The 9,144-nt window shown below is 34.2% G+C and overlaps 1 protein-coding gene across 1 annotated transcript in view; it reads left to right on the forward strand.

Moving 5' to 3' along the window:
• Positions 1-5,333, forward strand: part of slkb (STE20-like kinase b) — a 28,416-nt gene extending 23,083 nt beyond the window's left edge. Inside the window, exons 13-18 of the mRNA XM_067403981.1 lie at positions 629-758; positions 1,309-1,433; positions 1,515-1,706; positions 3,330-3,455; positions 3,542-3,655; positions 3,956-5,333. Of these exons, the coding sequence (XP_067260082.1) occupies positions 629-758; positions 1,309-1,433; positions 1,515-1,706; positions 3,330-3,455; positions 3,542-3,655; positions 3,956-4,102 (834 nt within the window). The 3' untranslated portion in view covers positions 4,103-5,333. The remainder of the gene's footprint in view (positions 1-628; positions 759-1,308; positions 1,434-1,514; positions 1,707-3,329; positions 3,456-3,541; positions 3,656-3,955) is intronic.
• Positions 5,334-9,144: the final 3,811 nt, after the last annotated feature.

The following is a 9,144-nucleotide window of genomic DNA, read 5'->3' on the forward strand; positions in this document are numbered from 1 at the left end:
TAATAAATTGTTAACTTTAACCACATTTAACAGTACATTAGCAACATGCTAACGAAACATTTAGAAAGACAATTTACAAATATCACTAAAAATATCATGATATCATGAATCATGTCAGTTATTATTGCTCCATCTGCTATTTTTCACTATTGTTCTTGCTTGCTTACCTAGTCTAATGATTCAGCTGTGCACAGATCCAGACGTTAATACTGGCTGCCCTTGTGTAATGCCTTGATCATGGGCTGGCATATGCAAATATTGGGGGCGTACATATTAATGAACCCGACTGTTATGTAACAGTCAGTGTTATGTTGAGATTCGCCTGTTCTTCGGAGGTCTTTTAAACAAATGAGATTTATATAAGAAGGAGGAAAAAATGGTGTTTGAGACTCACTGTATGTCATTTCCATGTACTGAACTCTTGTTATTTAACTATGCCAAGATAAATACAATATTCAATTCGATGGCACCTTTAAATCTTGTTTCCTTTGCTTTCTTTTCTTTTTACTGTCAGTGTTTGTCAGTTTTTCTATTTAGGATACAATGTCAAAAGTGCCCTGTCCCCTTTCAAAATGAATATATATTCTGTTTTAATGCTAGTTAATGTTGTGTTTATGTGTGTTTACAGGAGCAGGAGTTTCTTCAGAAGCAGCAGCAGGATCTGGACAGCGCTCTGAAGAAGATCATTCAGCAGCACAAACATGAGCTGGCCACTGTTGAGAGAGACTGTCTTAACCACAAGCAGCAGCTCCTGAGAGGTCAGACTGAATATTCCTGCACAACATTAGCCTTAAAAGTCTCATTCTCATCCTCCCCAACTGATTGTTTAAAGCTTTTGCAGTGTTAGCAGTTCAGAATATTCAGACAGGGCTCTAGTCAGCTGTTTGTTTGTGTGGTGAGCAACAACACCCCACAGTATTAGAGTTATAATATACACTAGAATTCAAAAGCTTGGGGTCAGTGTTTTTTTTTTTTTTAAATTCATTTCAAAAGAAATTAACACTTTTAACAATTTTAACACTCTGATACACAAGTCATTTATGAGGTAGGAAAAAAGCCATAGTGGTTTCCCCGATTGCAGCAACTTCCATTTTTATTACAGATATTTTACACCAATGATGATTGCGACAGATGACGATTTTATTCTCTTGAACACATGGGATGGAAACGCTGCTTTATTCGTAAATGTTTTGGATGGAAATGTAGCTATAGTTACCGTACCATGTGCTCTGGTACTGTGCTAGCTTTTGTCACACAGGGTCATATTTGAAAACAATGTTCAGTCAATTTGATTCCTGGTTCTTGCAGCCCGAGAAGCTGCCATGTGGGAACTGGAAGAACGCCACCTACAGGAAAAACACCAGCTGCACAAGCAGCAGATGAAAGACCAGTACTTCATGCAAAGACACCAGCTGCTCAAAAGACACGAGAAGGTTACTTCCCGCATCAGTCTTGTATGTGCTCTTCTGGTTGCTGTTGTTGTGATTTTTAACTCTGAGTGTGTTTCTCTACAGGAAATGGAGCAGATGCACAGGTATAACCAGCGTCTGATGGAGGAGATGAAGAACAAACAGACGCAAGAGAGAAGCAGACTGCCTAAGATCCAGCGCAGTGATGCAAAGACCCGCATGGCCATGTTCAAAAAGAGTCTGCGCATCACAACCACAGGGGTCACGCCGGAACTGGAACGTGAGAGGGTCAAACAGGTCAGAGGTCATATCAAGTTCAGGCTTAAAGGTGCTGTAGGCAATTTCTGAGAGAAGAAACAGTTTGTATATATATATATACAGTACAGACCAAAAGTTTGGGATCGGTAAGATTTTATGTTTAGAATGTTTTTAAAAGAAGTTTCGTCTGCTCACCAAGACTACATTTATTTAATTAAAAATACAGTAAAAACAGTAATATTGTGAAATATTATTACAATTTAAAATAACTGTTTTCTATTTGAATATATTTCACAAAGTAATTTATTCCTGTGATGCAAAGCTGAATTTTCAGCATCATTACTCCAGTCTTCAGTGTCACATGATCCTTCAGAAATCATTCTAATAGGCTGATCTGCTGCTCAAGAAACATTTAATGTGTACAATTGTACAAAATATTTGTGTACAATATTTTTTTTCAGGATTATTTGATGAATAGAAAGTTCAAAAGAACAGTGTTTATCTGAAATATAATCTTTTGTAACATTATAAATGTCTTTACTTTTGATTGATTTAATGCATATTTGCTGAATAAAAGTATTCATTTCTTTAATTTCTTTTCAAAAAAATAAAAATTCTTACTGACCCCAAACTTTTGAACGGTAGTGTATAATGCTACAGAAGCTTTGTATTTCAGATAAATGCTGTTCTTTTGAACTTTCTATTCATCAAGGAATCCTGAAAAAAAACAAACAGTACACAACTGTTTTCAACATTGAAAATAATCATAAATGTTTCTTGAGCAGCAAATCAGCATATTAGAATGATTTCTGAAGGATCATGTGACACTGAAGACTGGAGTAACGATGCTGAAAATTCAGCTTTGCATCACAGGAATAAATTACTTTGTCAAATATATTTAAATAGTACATAGTTATTTTAAATTGTAATAATATTTCACAATATTACTGTTTTTACTGTATTTTTAATTAAATAAATGTAGCCTTGGTGAGCAGACGAAACTTCTTTTAAAAACATTAAAAATCTTAGTGGTTCCAAACTTTTGGTCTGTACTATATTATATATATATATATATATATATATATATATATATATATATATATATATATATATATATATATATATATATATATATATATATATATATATATATATATATATATATATATATATATATATAAGTTTGGATATAGTTATAGTATACATTTTGAGATTTGCTAAAATTACATTTTAAGTGTTATTAAATTATTAGCAATGGTCATCTAAATTTAAAAATAAGGGAAATTAACATGCTCAATTAAATACCCAATATTGGTTGTTATGTAATATCGATGGATACCATAAAAAAACTCTAATATCAACTAATATGTGCACAATATATTCATGCCATGTTGGTTATTGGCTGATATTAGTGATTTTAATTGGTATCTGTATTGGACATATAAGCCAGTATTGAAAGATCAGTCAATGTAACTACTGTACATATCCAATATCGGCAGATACTGATTAAAATCTCTCAATATTGACTGATAACCAATATGGTGCAGATATATAGTGCATCATTAAAATATTTAGGCTTATTGCAGATACTTTTTTTTTCTTGTAGTCAATATATTTGTGTTTGTGTGGTAATTCTTGTACATTTGTGTGGCCGGTAAACAGTTTGCAGCACAGGAGGAGAAGAGACAGAAGAACGAGCGTCTCCATCAACAGCAGAAACATGAGAATCAGATGAGAGATCTGCAGACGCAGTGCGACGCCAACTCCAGAGAACTGCAGCAGTTGCAGGTACACCAGATGAACAATACAGCATAGGTTTTAATTTTCTATAAAACATAAAAACGAAAAGGTAACATGCCTTGTTTGTGTTGTAGAATGAGAAGTGTCATCTGCTCATCGAGCACGAGACTCAGAAGCTGAAGGAGCTGGATGAGGAGCACAGCGCTGAGCTCAAGGACTGGAGAGACAAACTCAGACCCCGCAAGAAGGTAAAGTAAATCATTTTTAATGTCTTTGGTGTCAGTCTTCATCACACCAATATATTGTGATATTATTGAGCAATTAAACTGCAGTTCTTCATGATAATTCAAAGAAATGACATGTTACAGTATGTTTGAGCTTTCCTTGTACATTGAGACTTTTTAAGGTGCGCTCAAGCTTTTGTGTGATGCTTGATCCAAACCACTAGATGTCAGTATCAGTCCAGCAAAACATTACTGAGCGCTTCTTCAATATTGAACACTCCCATCACGTTTAATGTTCACTAAGAACATGAAATCTCTGTCCAGGCCCTTGAGGAAGAGTTCACCCGTAAGCTACAGGAACAGGAAGTGTTCTTCAAAATGAGCGGGGAGTCTGCATGCCTTAACCCCTCCACCCAGAGCCGAATCTCAAAGTTCTACCCCGTCCCGAGCGTCCACTCCACTGGGTTTTAATGCACACATGCACAGAGATGCTGAACTGCTGTGACTGAACCTCTGCTGCCTTCTTCCCTCTGATCGCTGGTGTCAGTCAGAACGGAGGGCCGAATTGTTCCAGAAGCTACAGCTGTTGCTTTGATTTTATTCTTTTTTATTTTTATTTAAGCTTTAAAAGTGGATTTTCAGTGTGGATTCCCTAAACATTTCAGTGATGGTTTATGAAAGATAATGTGATTTAATTCTATATGCCACTAAATTCATCTCTTTTTTCTTTTTTTTAAATTTGAAAAAACAAACAAACATAATTTAACAAGTGGTATAGATAAATACATTTTCAGGACATAAATATTTCATTTTAATTCATAATTTCTTTTTTATTTCTTATTGCAGGATATAAATATATTTGAATTTCTGTTATCTCATAATTTTTGGTGAGCCATGTTTATCATAAAATGGATTTATACTTTAAGTAGCAGCCATATTCATTTCTTTGAAGCATTTTAGCATATCAACCACACTGTATGCAAATACTCTGAGATCACTGTGGTAAGAAGTGCATTTGCGCTTGCTGTGCTATGCAATGTGAACATGTAGCACAATTAATCATCTCAAATTTACAATTTATCTATGAACTTTAAAGCAAAAGAGCTCAATCTTTTCATGTTGTCCATACTGTTTATTCTCCAAAAAATGCCAAATGATTTTTCAATTAGTTTCTCTGATAACCAGAGATTCACCCAGACATCTCTACACTACATTTGTGTACTTTTCGGTCTGTTTAGTGTCCTGTAAACCTATTTAATTAGACATGTATTTTATTCTTGTATATTTTAGCAATTTTTTTTTTTAGTAAAAGTTTTATCATCTAGTTTGACTCAGCTTTCAACATGCAGTTCATAATGTGTTTACTTCATTTACATTTGTGGCGTAGTCCGTTAAAAACTGCACATTTAAAATCTGTGAATAAAGACTGAAAAGTTCTTGTCAATGATAAAACCTGAGAGCATTGTTGATGTTTTTGCAGCAGGTTTTACTGTAAAGAGAGTGCTGTGCGCCTTCTGATACAGGGAGTCCTGCAGGTAGTCGCATAATCAGTACTTTGTCTTGATTTTTTGTATGCATTTTCTCATGAGGAAAAATGAACAGCATAACAGTTGTAAGATGTACTGTGTTTGTAAAATCATTGTGATTATAGGAAGCTGCTGTAATTAAAACATTTGTGGTGAATAGTTCAGCTGTGTGGGTCTCTGTATATTTAAGTGTCTCTCTGATTATGAATATGAGGCAAAGACTTTATGTAGAAATACGGTGCACTTATATTTTTGTGAATGGGAGAAAGTGCAAAGCGCAATATGGCGGAATAGTCTTGTCCTCTTTTCCAGCGGGGCTGATTCCGCAGGCATTTTTTATTTTTTTTTTAATAGTCTTTGTTAAAGGGGCTATATGTAAGATTTTTACTTTAATAAAGCATAAAAATATCCCAATATGTTTGCAGATATTTAGGAAACATGCTAAATTCACCTGCTTCACACAGCCAGATATTCTGTAGTACCCCAGAGCAGTGTTGCCAGATTGGAAATGTCCAATTATCGTACCAGAAGCTCAAAATGATCGTATTTGGAAGAAAATTATCGTACACGACTTTTTTGTATAGGTAAATGAACTAAATTAATAACTAATTATTTTTACAACAGAAAGAATCAATACTGAACTAACTTAAGCTGGACAATCACACTATTTTTGCTGCTGTACAGCCAAAATTATGTTCTCTCTATCTCTGTAAAGCTATACTTTGACACAATCTGCATTGTAAAAAGAGCTGTATAAATAAAGGTGACATGAGAGTCAAATGTACATAATACAGCTATTTATCTATAGACCAACAACTTTTTGACATGAACTGTAAATTACCACAATACATAAATAATTATTAGGCGTGCCTTAGTGGGAAACAACTGACCTAAGCGCCGCTGCAGAAACGTTAACTTGGCCTGCGTCTCAATGTGCATACTATCCATCCTAAATAGTATATAGCATTTTCAATACTATTTCGGGCGGATAGGGTGGACAGTATGCACATTGAGATGCAGGGCTGAGCTCGTGAGAGAGATTCATTCTCCACAATGATTGGCCGAGAACACGTAACAAGAGATGAGATGGAAGACGTGCCTAACAAAGTTCAAGTTAGGATCCACACAGCTAGATCAATGAGCCGATTATAACGACCATCATTTTAAGTGTCACAAAATACTGAAATTATCGTACATTATGGGATTTTTTCATTATTGATCGTACATCGTACAGAGGTCAAAATTATCGTACAAATACGATAATTATCGTACGTCTGGCAACACTGCCCCAGAGTGCAGTCTGGACGATGGGGCGGGGCGATACGTGCCGCCCCGCCCAGCTCAACGGTTATTGGTTTATGATTAAGATGAGCTTATTGGTGTAGAGAACTATGACGCTATGAGCAGGCTTGGAATGCGGAAGTAGGCACTCAGACGAATAAACTTTGTATATAAATTAAAAAGCGAATATAAATTTTGTGTTTTTGCGTTTCCACAACATTCCATGAAAACAAATACAGAGTGGTGGATTACGACGAACAGAATAGAAATAAATGGTCTAATTTACGATTATTCCCTCAACAACTGTATTAGACACTACCTCGGCATTACTCGCTGGTTTTTGTAAGTGACACGGCAACATAAGGCGAAGTATATATATATATATTAATAAAGGTACATCTACATATTAGTATTAATGGATATATGTGTGTGTGTGTGTAGCAAACTGTCACCAGTCTCTGAACGGCACCAGCATAGTAAACATTCCCTTAACCCCTACGAAAATTAACCATAGTTTGTACTACAAAAACTAGTTATTAATATGGTGTTTGTGTGGTTTACACATGTCAATTAATGTCAACAGATATTTTCGCAAAACAATAAAACCATGGTTACTTTTTGGAAGGAACTAGAACCCCAAAACACTCACTTTTTCTGTTATTTGTTATCTGAACTGCACTACTGAAAACCTCATTAATCCTGAATGTAGTTACCCACTTCTATATAAAAAAAACTTATAAACAATTCATTTAATCACCCCTTTAAACACTTTTCTAAAATCACTGGTAATTGAAATATTTCACAGAATTGTCACAAATAAATTAAAAATTCATTAATTAAATTTTCATGCCTGCTTAAAGCAATACATGGCAAATTATGTCAACACGAAATATGAGAAATCTTAAATGACAGACTGATGCAAATTACTGAAACCTGTTATGCACGTGTTTGCCATAGCTTTTTTTTAATAGAACACAAAACACTGCAAAGTGTTTAACTTTAAATGACCAATTAATAAACCAGTTGATCTCAGTTCATTCTCTTTCCCTTCAATGAACTTCCACCAATGTGTTTCCAGCTGCAAAAAAAACAGTCCTGGGAGCAAAATCCTGTGCACACATCTGAGAAAAAGCCCTGAAGTTCACGACGTCGACCTCTTCCCCTATACCCTGGCGGGTATGACTTGAAAAGGGCCCTACACTCCAAGTGTAGCGCCTCCTTCAGGTCACCAGGACACCCAGGTGAATTAAAAAAAAGAGGAAACATGGACCAGTACCTCTAGGTTCATAAGGAGCAGTGGTGAGTGATTGAAAGAACAGACAGCCAACAAAGGTAAGGTCTAATTATATAGATAAAATTTATAGCAAACGATAAATGAAATGAATTAACAAACTGTTTCTCTTTCAGGTAAAAGCAGAAACTAATGAAAAGATTGATGATCAACAAAATTACAATGAAATTACTGATTGACAATAAATGCAAGAAAATAAATAAACTGGGCTCTGAGTATGTTTCTTTATTAGAATGACCTGTTATTTATCCTTCTTTAATCTCTTTTCCTTTTAGGATTAATTCCTTTTAAATCTTTTTGAAATTTAATCTTGTAGTATATTACTTCTAGTTCAATATATTCATTATAGTTTAGTATATTTAGTATTACTAATTTAAATTCTCTTTTTCCTATTTATCTTTTAGTATTTTAATTATTTATTTGAACCGTTTTAGATTTTAAGTTCCTAAACTGAAATCTACACTGGTCTACTTCAATGGGTTAAATACTCTGTACTTTCAATTTGAATCTGATATTCAAATAGACAGTTTAGCAAAAAAAAAAAAAAAAACAACAACTTGCATTTCAAATACTTCACCCAATAAATCTTTTCTTCAAATTAAAATACAGGTAAAGAATAATTAAACAAATAAAAAAAATACACTTCAACTGTTAATGTGCAAACAGTTCAAACACCAATAAATTCAGTAATGTATTTTCAAATACCAGTCTCTGAATTCAAAAAGAAAAACCAATCGTCCATACCCGATTGAGACGTTAGAAGCAATAATCCAGGCCTACCGTTGTGTTGAACAATCAACCAAAACTGAATGAGACATTAGATGTAATGATCCAGACCTTCTTCTGTCGTATTGAACAGAATATCTCATATAGGAAACAAAGAGAGTTCAATGTCTGTTAACTCACAGATTGTTTTCCTCTGTCCGGAGAAAACTTGCAGAGAATCTACTTAAATCGCTCGACGATTTCGTCGTAATCAAGATTCGCTGGGAGGCTCGCCATGTTTCTTGTGGTGATGAGCTCAAACTGCGTCATCGCTGTGTTCACGTTGAAAAAACACTCAAAAATAACTCAAAATCACTCAAGAAACAAAATAAAGTTCAGTTCAAAGAAAAATCTATGTTTTTCTAGCTGTTTTATCTGGTTTCGGTTTGAAATCACTAGTATTTTCAGTCAGAATGATCTACGCCAATCTTTCTGTTTCCAGCTCCTCTCTTTTTTTTCTTTTTTTTTTTTTTTTTTTTTATTAAGAACATTATATAGACACAGAACGAAGCAGTCACAATGTAGGACAAATAACAAAACATAAAATAAAATATAATAAAATAAAATAAAAGGTACAAGACTGGGGTATATAACTAAACACAGAAGATCACCTTAAAGGAAAGGATTAAAAAACTTACAAATTTCGATTG

Source organism: Chanodichthys erythropterus, chromosome 12, assembly GCF_024489055.1.
Source record: "Chanodichthys erythropterus isolate Z2021 chromosome 12, ASM2448905v1, whole genome shotgun sequence".
Lineage (NCBI taxonomy): Eukaryota > Metazoa > Chordata > Actinopteri > Cypriniformes > Xenocyprididae > Chanodichthys > Chanodichthys erythropterus.